The sequence below is a fragment of the Pteropus vampyrus genome, unplaced genomic scaffold (assembly GCF_000151845.1).
Source record: "Pteropus vampyrus isolate Shadow unplaced genomic scaffold, Pvam_2.0 Scaffold20, whole genome shotgun sequence".
Classification (NCBI taxonomy): Eukaryota; Metazoa; Chordata; class Mammalia; order Chiroptera; family Pteropodidae; genus Pteropus; species Pteropus vampyrus.
In genome coordinates this window covers 13,986,176-14,005,089 of record NW_011888801.1, presented here as the reverse complement: position 1 = coordinate 14,005,089, position 18,914 = coordinate 13,986,176, and the positions used below count along the sequence as shown (strand labels likewise).

General features: G+C 43.5%; 1 protein-coding gene across 6 annotated transcripts in view; it reads right to left on the bottom strand.

Annotated features, from left to right (window-relative positions):
• The window catches only part of WDFY4 (WDFY family member 4), a 288,917-nt gene that overhangs the window by 251,294 nt on the left and 18,709 nt on the right, over window positions 1–18,914 (bottom strand). For all 6 annotated transcript variants that reach the window (XM_011355393.2, XM_011355394.2, XM_011355392.1 and 3 more), the window contains exons 3-8: window positions 10,432–10,546; window positions 9,519–9,625; window positions 7,380–7,514; window positions 4,829–5,018; window positions 2,496–2,685; window positions 575–732 (exon numbers count right to left, since the gene is read on the bottom strand). In XM_011355393.2, the coding sequence (XP_011353695.1) occupies window positions 575–732; window positions 2,496–2,685; window positions 4,829–5,018; window positions 7,380–7,514; window positions 9,519–9,625; window positions 10,432–10,546 (895 nt within the window). The remainder of the gene's footprint in view (window positions 1–574; window positions 733–2,495; window positions 2,686–4,828; window positions 5,019–7,379; window positions 7,515–9,518; window positions 9,626–10,431; window positions 10,547–18,914) is intronic.

The window sequence follows — 18,914 nt, the reverse complement described above, 5'->3', positions numbered from 1 at the left end:
CTGTTGTCACCACTGCGCCTAATGCATTTATCAGTCAGTTATGGAGCAGATTATTGTTCTGTGTATGTGCAACAGTCTCTACAGAGAATTTGTAGGAAGCAAACACCTTGCCTGTTCACAGTGGTGTCCAGGATGGGGCAGAGTGTCCACTGCACAGAAAGCACCAATGAATGCTAATCAAATTTATCAATCAATCAATCAATCAATCAGTCAGTCAGTCAGTCAAATCTTAGAGAACTGAGGAGGCACTGACTCTGAGCCTGGGTGACTGTTGCAGAGTCATCAGTCCCCATTATGTAATCAAATGTCACAGAATAAGTCACACCGGAGGTGGCAACAGAGATCAGAAGCTCCCTTCATCATTCAAGTTTTTGCCTTTATTAATCAAAGATTTCCTTTAAGTCTCACCTAAGACATTTAGAAAAATCTGTAAGAGAGAGATTTTAAATCCATTGTGTCCCTGACATGTGCCAAGTGTTTGTTTCTTTGCAAAGAATCAGAGAAAGATCTATGTAGCTTTGTCAGGGCATAGCTCCAGCTGCTGCCAGGCACCCAGAGACACAAAATAACCCACCAGAAGCCTCATGATGGAACTTGAAGCCTTCCAGTTGAGGGTAAGTGACACTGTCAAACACCTTCAGTTCTGACTTCCCACAGGTGGTCAGCCACACCACCAGCCCGAGGAGCTCTTCCAGGTGAGGGTCCACTTCGCTCTGGGTCAGCCCTTCGTACCTGTAGGGATACATGAGGCCAGCTCCCTGGACTTCTTGGACAGAGCAGTCATGTTTGCTTATGGTACTCACTGTGATGCAGAGGTGATGCATAATAAGGTGCTGGAGAAGACCTCAAAGGTCTCCACCGAATCAGCAGCAAAAGGCAAGGGAGTGCCCAGAGTAAAAGTCACTCTATTTGCAAAAGTCAGCCTTAGATCTAAACGTACAGAGAAACATGGGAAGAGCAACAGCATTTGCTCACAAGAAGGCTGCTTTCCGTGGCTGGGATCCCCAAAAGGCATGCGCTTCAGGCACCAACAGAAAAGGAACACCCCCAAAGTGAGAGATTTAGCATTTCCAAAGAGCAAAAAAATGAAACATCGTGGGAAATAATCGAACTTTATTAGACTTCCTTATGCTTATTTCAAGATAGAGTATTGTTTTTGTTTTTAGCTACTTATGTGTAGATGGACTACTTTGCTCTTCTTGTGGAGAAGGGTCTCTCAAGTCTTATTACAGCTCTGCCATGTCAAGAGTAAAAGCTTTGGCAGTGCAACTTCAATTAAAGTAGAAAGGAAAACCAATGTGCTGCAATAGGTCCTTCCTGACACTTCCTAGAATGGGCTAATTTCCTACCTCCTGCCTCCCACAAGAAGTCTGGGGAAAGCCAAGCCCCATATAATAATAATAATAAATAAAAAATGTTCTAGAACTGCTATGACATAGATCTCTATGGTAGCAGGAGCCAGTTGGTCATGGTTCAGACTAATATAAAGTGTGATGTCCCCATAAGGACATTAATTGTTATGTTCCTTTGGGGGAAGGCCCTCAGGATTGTCATATAATCACACCCTTTTGGAGACTCTGGACTGAGAGACTTCAGCCACCTCATCCAAGTCACCCCTCTAGACTGGCAGCCTAATTGTAGTGAAGTCCATAAAACACAGAGTAAGCTGCACCCCACAGAGGAAAAAAGGCTTTTTATATTCTCAACAAAGCCCAGGAAAATATATGTGGTCTTGCCCTTAAGTAGTTTTCCTAATATCAGTGGAAGAGTTTGGAAAATCAAAGAATTTCTTTGATTTCCATCTCTTGGCGTATCCAATCCCTGCCAAGTCAGAGTAGAGAAATTACTCCTGACCCATTTGGGTTTACCATGGGTCAAGGATTTGAGGGAGAGTAGTTTGAGAGCTGATCCCAAAATACCAGTAGGGGAGAGGCACTGTGCAACAGGGAAAGGAAGAAAGCCAATACAGAGGATTATCAAGCAAGTTCCTCATTGGGCCACGGAAGTTTAATCCTCTTGGGGACTCTGGGAGGCAGAATAGAGCCCCAATACCTCCACAAGGGGCAACTTTGCTAGGTATTTATCAGATTCTGCCAGTCATTGCTTGAGGGCTGGTCCTAAGGGTTGCTAATTCTTTGGCACTTCCAGTCCCCAAGCATTTAGGCAGAGCTAGTTACAGCAGTCCTGGAAAGCCCTCCAGCACAGTCATAGAGGTTCTGACAGTTGTTTGTCAGGCCCACAGGCATGTAAGTGATACATACCACCATAAGGACTTGGTAAAACTATTATCACAATCATTCACTGGTTCTCTGAGGAAGTGGCTCTCAAACCTGCTGCACATTGAATCGCTTTTGCAATAAAAGTCTCTCTGGCCATGCTCTACAGAGATTTGTATTTCAGAAGACACTCTGAGAAGCCTCAATATCTGCCTTTTTCCAAAGCACCCCAAATGATTCTGAGGACCTAGGTTTGGTGGTTTAAGTACAGCCACTTACCGGAGCAACACTTTGAGTAGCAGGGGGTAGCCCTCCCCATTCTCAAACTCCAGGAGCAGAGCCGAGGAGACAAGGTAGGAATCCTTCACAAAGCCCAAGATGAGGTTCATGGCCTCACTCAGTTCAGGGGCAGATAGAGAGTCTGTAAGCCTGGAGAGGTTCTGGAGTGAGATCTTGATACAATCCATGGCTACAGGAGGAAAACAAAACACACCACCATCTCCTCAGAAGCACTAGCTTTTCTGCCAGTCATTCCCTCCCCACCCCGCCTTTAAATTGTATATCAAGATGTGAATGAGAATTAATCCAAAACATTTTTCTTTTGCCTCTTGGATCAAGAAGACTCCCCCATGGGAAGTGCCAGCTTGAGAGCCACATTCTGCAGACCCCAAAGGAGAACAGGCAAAATAGGAAGAGAAAGAAAGTCTCTTAGCCCTCCACTCCTAATTCTCAGAATGTGGAAGAGCCTAAATCCATTAGGTAATGAGATGCAAGACCCAAGGCTAGAGCATTGAAGGCCTTAAGGAAGCAACACTGCAGATGAGCAGATATTAGCTCAGTGGAAAGTGCAGGGAGGGATATATAAATATGTGATAAGGGGAGGGCAAACAGAATGAGGGGTTTGGAGCCCAGAAGTGTGGACCACAAGGGACGGGGAGGAAAGCTGGGCCTGCTCCTGTGATGCCTGGCCATTCTGGTTACTCCAGAGCTGTAGGAAGGCAGGAAAGATTTGAGTCAGAAGAGATGTCATTGGATTTGCATTTTGATTGATTCCTATTGTTAGGGCTCTTTCATTGAAAAGAGTCTCTTCTGAGTGCAGATAAAGTCAGGAGAATTGCCTACCAAGTACTTAGTAGAATTGCTTACCAAGTGCTCAGCCCCTCAGCTGTGAGGCCTCAGATGCACCAGAAAGTCTGTGTGCTGGGCAGAGCAGTCCCAAGAGTTGAGAGCCTGGCAGGTAAGCACCAGGTCATCCCTTACTTCCAGACTTTCTCCTCAGCCTATACGCCCAAGGAAACTACCCATTCCCCTAAGGGAGTACAGTGCTCCAGGTGGCAGGCTCCTCGCTGAGGTAGAATTTTTCTTTTCCAGGTGAGGGTAACAATACAGTGAGGAACACTCACCACCAATGCATGTAGCCTTTTTTCAGAAGTCTCCAACTCCAGTGTGGCGGGGGGGGGGCAGCTCAGCCCTAAACCATTTCCTCCAGTCCCTGGCCTCACTAGGTGTTTTGAATCCCTAAACTGGGGCTGCCATTATAGCCCGGGCTCACTTACAGTAAGAGAGCGGGCTTGAGCTCTCCCAGCTCTCACTGGCTGATGTTCTCCTTTACAGGAGGTCCCAAAAAGAAGAAAGACCACACGGCAAGTGTTTGAAAATAAGCAGGTCACACTGGCAGGCTCTGAGCCACTCCCTAAAAGATCCCATACCTTGGGGTCAGCCCAAGTATTGGAAAGCTATACTCCCAAGAAGCACTTCAGCTAGTAGAGCTGAGGAAATGACACATGGTGGGTGAGGAGGTCAGTTGAAGTAAACCTTTGTCAAAATGTTTCCCTTGGAGTTAGCCTGGCAGAGCTTCCCTCCCAGCTCTAAGAGGAAGCTAATACACTTTCCTGAGATTCTGTGAGCCAATGTGGTGTCTGCGCTTTCCCAGCATTGTCTGGATTTTCAAGAGGAGGCAGACGACGCTAAGGAAGTGTCACAACAATCCAATGAGATCAGTGGGATTATTATCCCCATTTTACAAATAAAAGAACCAAGGCACTCAAGTGGTTAATTGTCCAAGGTCATTCAACTATGAGGGCAGAGCAGGAGTCCACATCCTGGCTGTCTGGTTCTAGAATCAATGGCCTTAACCCCTAAACATGCTACCCAGAGCAGAATCTAAGGCATTGGAAGTAGGTATCTATAGGTTTAAATTTTGATTCTCTTCTTCAGTAGCTGGTGAGCCTTGGAAAATTCTTCAGCAACTCCTAATTTCTGTTTCCCCCATTGCAAAATGGCATTAATTATTAATATCTATCTCAAAGAAACAAATGAGATAACATACAAATAGACCCAATGCAGTGTCTTCTTGACAATATATGGACAGTAAATATGTTTTTTTTTCCCTCCCTCTTCCAATGGAATACCAAAATGAACAATAAAAGCACTTTCATTAATGGAACCAAGCAATAAGGGTCATCCACTGGACATAGATGAGCATCGGTGAAAATCTTGTTTGTCCATCTCATTTTTGGTCTCAGAAATCTATCCTGATGCTGCAAGAGTATTCCAGGGTCTTGTTGTAGAAAGTGGGCCCACAGCCTATCCCCGGTCCCCCGAGGACCTACTTTGCAGGTATTGGATGATGCTGAGGTTCTGAGCCCTGGAGATTGCCCTCAGCACACAGAAGGTGGGCTCCTTCCAAAAGCAACAGCTTTGCTCCTGAAGACAGGTTGTGGCAATCACTAAAGACTTGAGCTCATTCCCTGAGAGAAGTCCTTCCAGCCCCTGAGACTCACTGCAAATATTGAGCAACATCTGAAAAAAAAAAAAAAAAAGAGAGAGAGAGGGAGTGGAAGAAGGAGGGAGGAAGGGAAGAAACCAAGAAGACTTTGGTCAGGAAGCCTCCTTCGTGCAGTGGATTTGTTCCTTGTTTTTCCAGAGCACCAGTGGGCACACATTAGCACAAAGGATGGGTTCTGTGGGCACTCTCTGCCCCAGACCAGCATGATCAACAGTGCCACCTAGAAAAGTATGATGGGGCCTGGGGATTAAGTCTGAACTCATAATCCTCATAGAAGCAGTAGTTTTCCTTTCCAAGTCAGAATAACAAAATTTTTGGCTTAGAGAGCCGTCTTTTTATGTAGAAATGTTGGGGAAACGGCATCAACCATTAAAATACAGAATTAACAGGACCCAGTGTTATTTAAAAAGAAAGATGTGCTCCTGTAGCACTCAAACTTGACTTCTCCATAAGATCATAAACATTGTTCCATAACCTCTTAACCAGGGCCCTTGTCCCTGCCAACTCAGTCTCCTTATGGACTTCAGATACTGTCTATCCACTTAGAGTGAATCATGGCACACAGAGTTCAGTGGGGACTTGCCCTGACTCTTCTTTCTTTGGCTCTTAGCAATCTAATTGGATCTCCTTCCATTTCGGCAAACGGAAAGCTCCTTCCACATGAGTCCAAACTGCGCAGATCTCTGCAGGTGAGTGTGCTCATGCGACCCTTTGCTTGGATGACCATTTTTGCTCCCCGCCCCTCTTCTCCTCTATTGCACCTCTGCCTCAACCTTCAATTCTGGTTCAGTGTTGTTTCCTCAGAACAGCCTCCTTTATCCTCTACTAGAAATCAGTTCCCTAAGCTCATATCCCAGCACACCTTTGACCTTTCCTTCATGGCACCTAAAAAATTAGGCATTGCTTATTTATTCATGTGACTGTTCCCCTATTGGGCTTCTGCATCTTCTTTCTGTTATTTATACAAGAGAAGGGACTGTGCTTGCTGCAGGAACCGTCAGTCTGGCAAAGAGCCATACCCAGGAGGAACTTTATATTTTTGTGGAATGAACTAAGGAAAACCCTGAGGAATGCAGACATTGTCTATCACAGTGGTGTGTATTTTGTTCATCCATGGAGAGAATTGTGAAGACTGGGTTGCGCTCGCTCCCTGCCAGGCCCATAAAAGCCACACAACAAAGACTTGTTAAAGTGCCCACTACTGCATCCCGGTCACCACTTGGAATATGATTATATACAGGTAAATGAAGCCTAAGAGCCCAGCAAAAAAAAGCAGCTTAGGGGATAACCCACCATAAGTAGAATCCACCAGAACTTGTGAAATACCTTCTGGTAATGATGTTTCTGGCTCAAGAATTAGTCTAAAATGGATATTAATATGAACATGAATGTTCAATGGACAGCTGCATTTGAAAATTCCCGAATAGTCCTGAAAATTCCCGAATAGATACTGCTTGGGATCTGGGTACACAAATATGAGTAAGACACACAATCCTCCTCACCCTCTCTCCAGTACCCAAGGTCAGAGAGAAGCAGAAGTTGTTTTCTAGAGATCATAGCCTCCCAGAAGCTGGGAGAGCAAAACCTGTCAGTGAGGGGGGCAGGGAAAGAAGATGAGAAATTATGTTAAGAGCTGTTGCTGATAGTGAGAAAGGACAGGAGAGATGAGAATGACAAGAAGAAATCACATTTGGTGCTCGGTGGCCAGAGATGGCCTCTGAGGGAAGGAGGTGACATCACTGAGTAGTTAAAAGCCTGACTGCAAGTTGACTCAGCTGCCAGATTCCCAGAGTTCCTACCCCAGCAGTCCCCCACCCATCCACTACCTCTGTGACCTTGGGCTCATGTTAACTCACTGTATCTTAGTTTGTATAGAATCTGGACCACAATACTACACACATTCTGAGATGAACAAGAGGGCTCTTAGAGGTGACAGATGTTAGGCCATGGCACAGGGTGGGTACATACAAGTACTTAGAAAACATTGGCTACAGTTATGCAAGTGAAGTCAGCATGCTTGTTCTCAGGGGAAGTGGCTAAGGAGAGGAGTTTCCAGATGCTGAAGAGAATGGACAGGACTCGGGGACGCAGACTAGAGAAGGAGCTGGTGGGGCCAAGTGGAGAAGGAGCGCATCTTTCTGGGAGAGAACAAGAGGAATATTGATACAGAGATACAGTGAGATAGAAAGAGAAGAAGAAAATCTACTTTCTAAATGCACAAGATTCCCGGCATTTGTTGAAAATGGGGACAGAGGAGTGAGCTGGGCCCTAGAGAACAGAGGAGCTTCAGCATTAGGGCCAAGGAAGATGAGAGCATCTCTGAGGAGCAGAGCACGGTCTTGGTCCAGAGGAGTCCAGCCCCTCCTCTTACTCACCTGCACAAACATCCTCTGAACTTGAACATCATTCTCAAAAACCTCATCTTTTTCCAGAGGAAAGACAAAGAAGAGGTAAAGGCACTGCAGGAACAGGGCGGGGAGCCCAGATTCAGCGACTCTTCCCAGTGTCTCCTATAAGGGAAGAGCAGACATGATGTGACCCATGGCTGCACAACCAGCACCACACTGCTCCAGACTTAGATCCATGCTTTTGGCCTGTGTGGCCATTGTAGCCGGGAATGTGGGTAAGTCACCTCCTCTCTCTGGGCAACACATTCTCTAGTAAGAATGGAGACAATCATAGGACCTGTCCAGGGTGATAGTAAAGATAAAGTTTATATAAAGTGTACAGTGTGTGCTGCATGAATGTTATCTTTTATAAGATAGATGACAGGAAGGAAAAGAGGGAGGGAGGGACTGGTACAGAGATGAAAACAAGGGCTTTCCTAGATGATCACATCACTGACTTTGGTAGGTTGCCTCTTGATTAGGGAACTGGAAACTCAGTCAGGAGCAGGTGGTTGATATCAAGTGCAAACAACTGAATGAAGGACCTGTTCAGATCTAAAACCTCGCTATGACCAAAACAACTCTATAGGTGAAGACAAATAACCAGAGCTACCAGACAGAGGAGAGAAGATAGGAAGCTGGCAGAGAGGGGACCAGCCTGAGCATGGAGCTCCCAGAGGCCTTTCTTCTATGGGCCCTGCCTACAGCTTCACCAGCATTACTGTAGCTGTGGTCTCAGCACGTCTCAGACTTGTGCTCACGCAAGTGAGTAGATGTGGGGTTCACCTAAAGTATTTTGTCCACACAGTTTCCACTTGATTGACTAATTTGACAAACATGGTGGGTAAGTTAGAAAAAGAGAAAAGAACACACAGTCCTGGCCATAACCAGTAATAGCATGCCCCTGGTCCCACACTGCCCCCTAAAAGCTCCCATTGCAAGTAACATCCATCTCTTTCCTTGATGCCTGGCTCTGCAGCAACCCTGATCAGGGATGTTCTCCCTGTCCCTTACACTGCACTGGCTCCCTTGAAAGCCAACTGCTTACTTCTCTCACTGCTTTGAGGAAGGACTGCTCAGAGTAGAAAACCAGCCTTAAGGTTAATTTTTTACTACTCAGACTGAAAACAGTCCTTTCCCAAGGGCAGAAAAGCCCCTGATCTGTACTTCAGGCTGGTGGGCCAGGTGTATGCAGAGGAAAAGCCCAGTGGTCCTCCCTCTGGCTAATAACTGCTCCTTGTCTGATGTCTGTGCCACCATTAGACTGAGGTAGCCATTGCCCCAGTCTGCTACCCTGCTGTTCCTGGTGCTGCATGCTAGACCGGGCACAGAAGGCACTCCCCATAGATGACGGATGAATAAGTCTCTGGGTGTGCCCTACATGGGGCCTCCGGCCATTTCTGCTGATGGCCACAGCTGCCAGAACTGCTTCTGCCTGAGAGACAGCAACCATCATCAAAACACTCAAGGAGGAAGCACCAGCCTCCCCTTTATGTTGAGAAGTTATGATGGCAGTCAGGGTGGAGCACCAATGGGAAAGGAAGGGGGAGAGACCTCACTGGAGTATCATCTCTGCGTGGGCATGCACCATGGACAGGTGCCTACAAGTGTGGCTCCTTCAGTCTGAATTCGACAGGAGGCAAAAAAGAGCAGTGGCTCAGAGCACAGGCTCTAGAGTCAGTCTGACTGCAGTTACACAACATAAGTGAGCCGAGTTTTTGACCACGAATGTGACATCACCATAATCCAAATCATAGGGTTTGGGAAGGATTAATTAACACAATGCTTGGGACACATCCAGCTTTGCCCTGACACACACATTAACCCTTCACCCGAGGCATTATTATCCCCAATTCTAAAATTAGCAAGATGACAAAGTCACAGAGAGGTAAAGCAATTTGCCCAAGGTTAGACATAGCTTGTCAACTGAAAAGGCAGCATTCAAACCAGAATTTCAGACCCCAAAGTCCATGTTCTATTTCAGAAGGGGAGTGAGAGAGGAGAAATGAGAAATCAGTTTCACGAAAAGAAAGATACACTTGACATGTCCCGCTGCCCTGTGCTGGGACTTCCCCGTGCACATGATGAGGAGTGTCCAGGCCAGGGCCAGTTGGGCCTGGAACTTACCGAGTCTGTCCCAGTGAGCACAAACACTGACTTCAGGAGCAAGTAGCCATCCTGATCCTCATCCCCCTTCCATCGCAGCAACTGGCCTGCTGCTGCCCGTGCTTGCTCTGGGAACAACGTAGGAAGAAGAGAAAGTATCACCAACAGGGCAGTGCAGTAACTTGCCCACCCAGCTTCCCCTCCACTTGGGTTTATCTTCCCATAAGATGCCTTCCTCACAATGCCACCTGAGCCTACACCAAACATTTTACACTCTGTCAGATTAATCTCCTCGGAGAATAGCCTTTATCATACCACCATCTCTGTGCAACAACCATCAATGGCTTCCTATTGTCAAATAATAACAACAAGCTCCTCAGTGATAAACTTTCTATAGTCCGGAGTCTTCATTCCACTTTCTATATCACAGATCCTTATATTGGAGGGATTCCTGAAATCTACACCATGCTCAAGCTATTCATTCCCCCTGGAATTCCCTCCAGAGCCCAGCCTCCAGGGTCCAGCTCCATAAGTGGAAGAATGCAAGTCAGGAGACCCTGCAACAAAAAAACATGCTTTGGCCTCTTTTTCAAGCTCTCCATTAAACACTCAGGTGTACTTTTATTCTAGCACGATCTCCCAGAGCCCTGGTTCCCTCTCTCTCTCTCTCTCTCTCTCTCTCTCTCTCTCTCTCTCTCTGTGTGTGTGTGTGTGTGTGTTCCTGTCCCTCCCAGGTGCTGGAGAGTTCTTCTTCCCTGCTCTGCTAGCCTTTCCCTTCTTTCCCAAGGTACTCAGTGGCAGAACTGGGCCCACTGAGCTCTTTAGAAGGCACTATGCCAACTCCACTAGAAGGCTAAGAAGGACTGAGCAGGAGGCCTGGGAGGAGTCCATTTTGCTCTCTAGTAAGCTTTCTCCAGGACCTCTGTTCTCTTACCTGCAGGCTTTCCCACAAGTGCCTTGTGTATTTCTTGAGCTAGCTGGTTAGAAACATCTTCTGCCAGCCTTGGGAGACTGGGAAAGTGGATGATCCCCACGGAGTGTTCCCAGGCCTGAATGCAATGAACAAGATTTGGTCAGAGATATCAGAGCCACAAAGTGAGGCCTGAAAGTCACCTCCCTCTGTCCTGCCCAACCCAAACCAATGGCTATACTCACTTTCCCACGTGCATCCAGAAGGCCACCACATCGCATACCCTCTGGCTTCCACTGTGTCGCTACTCTCGTGCCTGTGAATTCTTCAGTTTTCTGCTAAGTCCCAAACCCACAGCCAACTGGGCCCTAGACATCTCACCTGAACTTGTGTTCCTGTTACATTAAACACACATAACCAAATCCACTGCCTTCCCCGCAAATCTGCTGCATCTTGTTTCAGTGAACGGCCCTAACGAGCATCCAGATGCCCTAGTGGAAACTTCCAAGAGCGATTCTCTAGGTCTCCCTCTCCCTCACTTTCCTTACCCTATCAATTGCTATGCCTCATTGTTTCTCCTCTCCTACACTACTAAAATACTCTGCAGATATCATAGTTTTAGTCATGCCATTATTTCCTGCAGATAAATTTCAAAAAGTGGGATTGCAGTGAAAAGTGTGGGGATCCTTTTGTTCATTTGGTTTGGTTTAGTTGGTTTTTAGTTCTTTGGTACATATTACTAACTCACTCTACAAAAAGTTTATCAAATTAGCCTCCAGGGACTCTAAGCGAGAAAGCTGGTTCCTCTACAGCCAAGCCAACATTGAGCACCGTCATGCTTTTCATCTCAAATGAGAAAACTTGTAGAAGAAAAAATATCTCAATTACAGTCTTTTGATTACTAGAGTAGGTGAACGCTTTAATGCTTCTCGAATTGCTTCCTTTTACTCGTAGCCCTAATAGAATCCTAATTCTATTAGGATTTTCAAAGCTTTCTTATTTATTTTAAAAAGCTGTTTGCATATAAAGATGTTAACTCTTGGTCCATAACACTGCAATTTTTTTAAATATGTCATTTTGTCTTTGAACTTAGTATTGTTTGGTTTTGCTGGACAGAAATCTGAAATTCATATGAAATGAAATTTCTCGACCTATTTCTTTGTTTTCTGACTTGAGTTCCAGGTTTAGAAAATTCTTTCCCAATCTAAATTATTGTTGTTGTTTTTAATCTCCTATTCCTTTTTTGATTTCTTTAAAATTCTTTCTTGTCTGTCTCTTTTTTATTTCTATTCTATTTGGTCAGCTTTTTCCTCAGACTTTTTTCTTTTATAGGTTAGGATACTACTTAATAGTGGTCATGACTTTTAAAATTCTGCATGGGATGCCAGACTTTTTCAGAATTTCCCCCTAGTTTCTGTAGTAATCCTGTTATAGGTCTGCTTTTCATCGGAGTCTTTTCCCTTTGTTCTACTGTGTTATCACAGGCCAAGTTCATTATTCTTAGGATGAAGAGAGCTCTCTCCAGACCAAGAGTCAGAATAGAATGACAAGCCTTGGCCCAGGACTTGAGTTCTGGCAATTTCTCATCCCAAATTCCCAAGAGGAAGATAGCTGCTATGTGCTCTCCTGGCAACCAGTAGCCTCTATGAAATGCTATTTTGCTAGACTCCCATCTACTGCTCCCTCTCACCAGCCATATTAAATTACATTCCTGCCCAAAGACCTGACCAAGTGTTTTTAAGCCAAGACCTTCATTCTAGAAAAGGCGAGAAAGGCATCAAAATTCTAAAGAGAAATCATTTCAATGTGTTTCCTTGCTATAGATACTATATTTGTTAAAAAGTAAAAACCATTAAAAATGTTGTCTATATTAAAAGATGTTATACAAAACAAGGAGGCAAACCACAAACTGGTAGAAAATATTTGAAATGCATAACTGACAAAGGAATAATATATCCAGACTGCTACAATTTAGTAAGAAAAGACAAACTGATTTAAAAAAAAAAAGGCAAATGAAACAAATAACTAATAAAAGATAAAATAAATAGCAAATTACTAAAAATAAGAAAAATGTATATTAAAACCACGATAAGGTATTTTATACTTTTCAAGTTGATAAAAATGAAAAACCTGACAATATTAAATGTGGATGAGGTGAGGGGCCACAGAACCTCCATGTTCTACTGATGGAGCGTGACTTGGAAGAACCTCTTTGAAGAAGTTTTTAACCTGATCCAAGAAAGTTAAAAGGGCACATGTCCCTCTTCTGCCCAGCAATTCCACTCGTAGATGTGTTCCACAGAGAAAGGTTGGCACATGTGCACCTGAAGGTGTGGACGAGAATTATGTGTGCTACATTATTTGTGATTGTAAGAAATTGGGGAAAGAAAACTTAATGTTCATCAATAGGACCATGAATGAATCATTTGTGGCATATTTATATAAAGATGCAATACAGAACTGAAAAACAAATAGAGCTACATGTGTCAATGCAGATAAACTCTAGAAACTAAACGTTAAGTGGAAAAAGCAAGTTGCAGAAGTATGCTACAATGGGTCTGTGAAAACCTGTAAGACTATGTATAAATTGCACAATAATATTACTTATAGTTATAAAAATATAGCCATATTATTGTATAATTTATACATAGTCTCATGGGTTTTTAGAATCATGCTATAATATACATTGCAACTACATATATATGCCCCTAATAATTCAGCAGGATAGAGGTTGCCATTAGAGGAGGGCAGAAGAGGGACAAGCTCTAGAATGCATGCACAGGTGGCTTTAGTTTATCTGAAATATTTCTTTTATATGAGTGGGGAGTACTTGGATATTTATTTTGTTTTGAAAAAAAAAACTTTGTATCTGAATTTAAAAACTTTTTGCTTTGTAAATGAACATAGCTGTCCTTTTCATTTGTAAATTTAAAAAAGTACATCACAATTTTACTAAAACTACAAAAATGCTAGATTAATGTTCAACGCTATTGCATATAGTAGACCTTCAACAAATATTTGATAAGTAAACACATGATTAAGAAACCCACAATATGCAGAATGATGGCTAAATGTGTTGCATGCTGATCTTGTGCCAAATGCTGGGCCACTTACATGCATTGTTTTCACTGACAACAACCCCTTGAGATTGGTAGTTATTATTCCCACTTTGAGGAAACTGGCTGAGCCAGAGGGTAAGCCCAGAGTAAGGCACAGAGTGAAGAGCTGAATTATCTCACGTATACCCAAGTAGCATGTGCATGTCTAAGAATTTTATGGCTACCACCTGGAAATCAGCTACCATCCGGAAACTTTAATCCCTGGAAAGAAAAAGTCCTTTGGTTAGGAACTTATGTGGTAAGATTCATTTTCCTCCCCAGGAAAGAGAACTCTGCTATGATGTCTTCCCAACAAATTCCTGTGCCTCCTCCCTGCACTGGCAAACCCCTCAAAGACCAATTTGCAGGCAATTGACTCAGAGCATCTAGATAGTCTTCATGCAGTGGGACTTCAGGAGGCACTCTACAATAAAGCAAATTGGGCCACTGTGAGCTGAACAGTAATTGTACACTCAGCTAGATCCTCCCAAGGCTCACAGTCCTTCCTGGGACCACAATAGGCACTTCTGGAGGCCACATTAACTCTTTCAGGCCACTCGGGTGCTATTTGACACACGGAGGCAATCATTTACTGAATGATACCATGGAGACCCCAAAGAGTTAAGGCAGCTTCCAAAAGGACCTAATTTTTTTCCCAAACTGGGACTTGCATGCTGGGAGAATATTGCTCAATATTTTAAAAACTTTTATTTACTCACATTATCTAAGCTGCACTATCATGCCTGTGGCTGTCCCCTTACATGGAAGAAAGAGAAAGAAAATAATGCTCTAGTCTCCAAAGGAAAATAAGGAATAACAAAAGCTCCTGAGGAGATGGGAGAAAACCCCAGCTTTTGAATGACAGAGAGCCTGGTTGGTTTCCAAGAATGACAGCAATATTACTATTTCTCCATTATAACAGAGTTTGGTGGTTTGGTCATTAAGTAATGAGCTCAAAACATTTCAGAGACTTTACGTGAATTTCTCCTGCTAGTGCAACTCAATTGAGTCTCTCCTTTGTAAATTTAAAAAAAAAATGGTGCACCAAAATTTTGTTAACACACTAAAAATGTTGTTTCCTTGAGGTGGGAATAAACCACATTGCAGGACCCACTCTGAGGAGGTAGAGTCAGAGATGGACAAGGAGGGATGTTGACTCTCACCATCCCCTCTAGACTCTATGCATGGAAATAATTGTTGGTCATCTTTATTATTATATTTAAGGTTACTTATCTCTTATCCATTGTCAATTGGGTCCATGCTAGGTTTTTATGAGACTGATTGATCACACATAATGGCATGAACTCTGCACCACTGGCCAGGCACTTAGCCTAAGAGCACACAAATGCACATGCACACACACTAACTTCCGAGTACAGTCAAGTGTTAATTTCAATCCCTCCACACTAAGAAATGAATGAATTTCTCCCCACATTATCCACTGTTCTGGTAACCTATTACTATATAACAAACCACTCCAAAATTGAGTGGCTTAAAATAACAGCAGTCATTTATTTTTCCTGGACCTGTCAATGCAGGCAGGGCTCAGCAGGAAGAGATTTCTCTGCTTCACTCAGCTCAGGCAGCTAATCGAGACTAAGAGAACTACCTCCAAGATGGCGCTCTCACATGGCCGGCAAGTTGGCGCTGTCAGCAGCAAGTGCAGCTACAAGGTCAGGGACTTTGATTCCTCTCCACATAGGCTTTTACATAGGGCTGCTTGGTCTTCCTCACAACATGGCAGCAGGGTTCTAAGAGTGAGTATTCCCAGTGACAAGAAAAAGCTGCACGTCTCTTGAGACCTGGGCCTGGAAATGTTGCTTCTGCCTTATTCCATTAGCCAAGTCATCACAAATCCATTCAGATTCAAGGGAAGAGAACATAGATGCCACTTCTTGAAGGTAGTAGTGTGAACCCATTTGCAGCATCTGTAATCTACCACATCCAAAGATCTCTTTTTTTTCCCCATGTGGTCTGAACCCCCTGGTTGTCTGACCCGGGGGATTTTACACTAATTCCTGGGAATTTCCTATATCACAGCCTGCTTTCTGTCAAAGTACATATTCTAAGAACAATATTCAACAACTACATCTATGGGTCTAGCTTCCTCCATGTCTATTATTATAAAATATCTTTAGGCAACATGAGGACCTGAAGTGGTTCCCTTTGCCTTAAAGCAAACTGAGCTGAAGGCCAGCAAGATCTGCCCATGCTTGCTAGAGGAATACCTTCTCTTGGTGTGATATCCTGTGATAAGAAGGGCTCTAGAAAGAACAAAGCCCAAGGCTCTTGGCAGAAAAATAACAAAAGTAAAGTTAATCCTTCCTGAAAACACTGCCCTGCACACTGAAGTCATTGGCTCTGTGCTGCTTCTTGTGTGATGCAATAAAACCCCTCCTTGTCAGAAACCTCCTGGAGTCAGCTATCTAAACATCACATGTGTAGGGAGAAGGATTCTTTTTGTCCCCAAAAGGAATGTAGGTACTAGCCAGGCAAAGCCATTGTCACGTGAATCATGGGGTAAGGAAAGAAACCAGATGTGCTCTATTCTACAAATCCCAGCACTTTCTGAGGGAGCCCAGTGATTAACTGCCTAGGATAAGTTCTGCACCCACTAACAACTTAGTGACCTTGGACAAGTTATACAACATCTCTAAACCGCTCTTTCCTCATTTATAGAGCTGGGATAAAAATAACACCAATTTCACATGGTTATTGTGAGGGCTTATAAACACTAAACAAAATGCCTGGTTTAGTTAGTTAGACCTTGGTGAATATTACTAGCTATCATCAGTGAAATTGACCATTTTCTATGAACTCCTCTTTGACCTATGAAAGGGAGTGATGAAGCCTGGTGGAGGAGAAGAGCCTGAAGTTCTGGAAGAGCACTCTGTTTCTGATTCATTCCCTCAATGCAGCTCCCTGTTGGGGTTCCAATGCCCTAAGACTCCATTAGGCTCTTCTTATTAGCAAGACAGAAACCACAATGTTGAGTGGGTTTACTCCTTAAAAACCCCGGAGATGAGACAATGAGGCTAGAATTTAATATAGAACCGACTAAGCCCATCTTCGTACTTGCCTAACAGTTAATGCAAATTTATGTATAAACAATGACAGGGATAAGGAAAAAGTTCATCCCTGCTATCGATTTGGAGGAGTCAGATAAGAAAGAAATCCAAAAAGGCTAAAGGGAAGTTCTTTAGGGAGAAGGTGCCAAAGAAGCAGCTCTGAGGGAGTCTGCTACACAAGACAATGCCTATCGCCAAATCTCAAAACTTGCTAGGTCAAGGCAGGTGATGGCCACTGAGGTGGGGCACACACTGCCATCAACTTTCGCTAGAACCCTGACTACAAATGAACCACTCCTTCCATGCTGGGTCTGACTGATAAAAAGTCTGATCCAGTTAGATAAGATTCCACAACCCAGGAACATAACTTTTTTCAAGCAAGGGCAACAATTTAAAATCTCTTGTGTGCATTATCTTACAACAAAGAATATTCCAGATCTTCTTAATTTTCCTTGGGCCCAAAGTGAAAAGAGACAGTTATAGAAAGTTGAGATTCACCAAACAAAGTGTTCCAGGACTCCTTTAGATGCACTCGGGAGACTCAGAGCTTAGTTGGGCCATGGTTTCCATGACAACCAATACATGCATAAAGCTTTGACATTAATAGCCACATCTATAGGACATGAAATAACTTTTTAAGTCCTGGTATTTTCAAGGGTGTTCTTTGTAGAAGACCTTGAAGAACAATCTTTTATGATTATAAAATTCAGAACAGAGTGAGCACAAGCTTGACTTCTTAAACATTCCAATGGATGTTTCCAGTCTTCGTCTACAGCTCAGATTTTATCCACATTACACCCAGAAAAAAAAAGAACCTCCCACTTCCCCCCACCCCATGTTTCTTTTCACTTCCACCTCTTAATGACGAAGCCTGAGGCTCCGGCTCTGGTTCTAGCAGGTTTTTTAGTCAGAACTTAATAGGAACAACAGGCTTACAGACATGTAGGACTTAATTAAAAATGTAGAATTTAAGAAAGTGATTAAAAGCCTGTAATATTCTGCTTCTCCAGAGTTCATTAGACATGGAATTGATCCCTTCTCCAGGGATTCAAACATAGCAGGTTGTGTCAGTAGTTTTGGGGATCATGGTTACAGGATCTTCAACTACATATGAGCAGGTAGTATCCTGGAGGCTGATGAGAAGGTAATAAGGGCTGTGTCTGTTTTCCATGTGCCGTGGACTTTACAATTATCATCTTATCTCACCTTCACGGTCTCCCAGCAAAGTGTTATTAATTCCACTTTACAGATGATAAACTGAGGTTCAGTAATATTTAGTAACTTGCTCAAGGATCCACAGCTAATAAGCAGTGAATCCAGGGCTTAAGCCCTGATCTCTTTGACTTGGATACGCATGGACCATTAAGCATCTAATTCCCAGGGCAGTGTTTGGGGGGAAGGGACCAATATCAAGGTTCAGTTATAATAGCAAATGCTTGCTATCTATAGAGTTGCAAGCTCAGACGCTTATAGGTCAGATAACATAAATGAGTAAGGTGCCCTGTGTTAAGAATATTAGGAAGTGAGGGACTAGGGTAAACCAAGAGAAAAAGACCATCTCCTGTCTAAAAGGGGTGCACTTAACCATCTCCATCTAATTACTAGTATTATAGCTATCAAAATTTTCAAGAGAAACTGGAAATCTGATTTTCAGGTGAAACTTTCCATTTTGAAAAATAATGGCCAATAACTCATTTTTAACCCCTACAACAAAAAATATTGTTGTAGGGGTTAAACAACAAAACAAAGCATATTCTGGGTGCTATTCAGTATCCTCTGCTCTAAACTGAACACTCTATGAGGGTGAAATCTCTATCTTCTTTAACCTCATAGCCGCACTATTTGTACAACAAATGAAGGAATTCTCAAATCAACAACCTGGACAGAGGCGAAGAAGTACCAAGCCCTGGCTCACAGATGCAGAGTACCTTCCTCAGAGCTAGGCTGCCCAGAAGAGTGGGACAGACACAATGCAGTGGATTAACCCATACATATTCCTAGTAAATTTCAATCACGGCAGAGGGCTTCTCACATTTTGCCTTTCATTGGGCAATGTTGGTCTAAGAACTGAGTGAGACTGAGCTATTTCCTACAACCCACTGGGGTTGTCAGGGTAGGGAGGTTAGGAATGAAAAACCTGAGCTAGCTCTTGTAGCCTGGATTCTCTTTTCCGTCATGTTCCCGATGCCCCAGTTATCCAATCTGTGAAAGGGGTATACAAGTCCAAAACATGGAGGAAAGTAATGAGTTAAAGAACAATAAGTTATTTGGCATTTTTTTTTTTTTACAGAAAAACATGCCTAAGTATTCGATGCATCTTATAAATATGATCCCAAGAAGA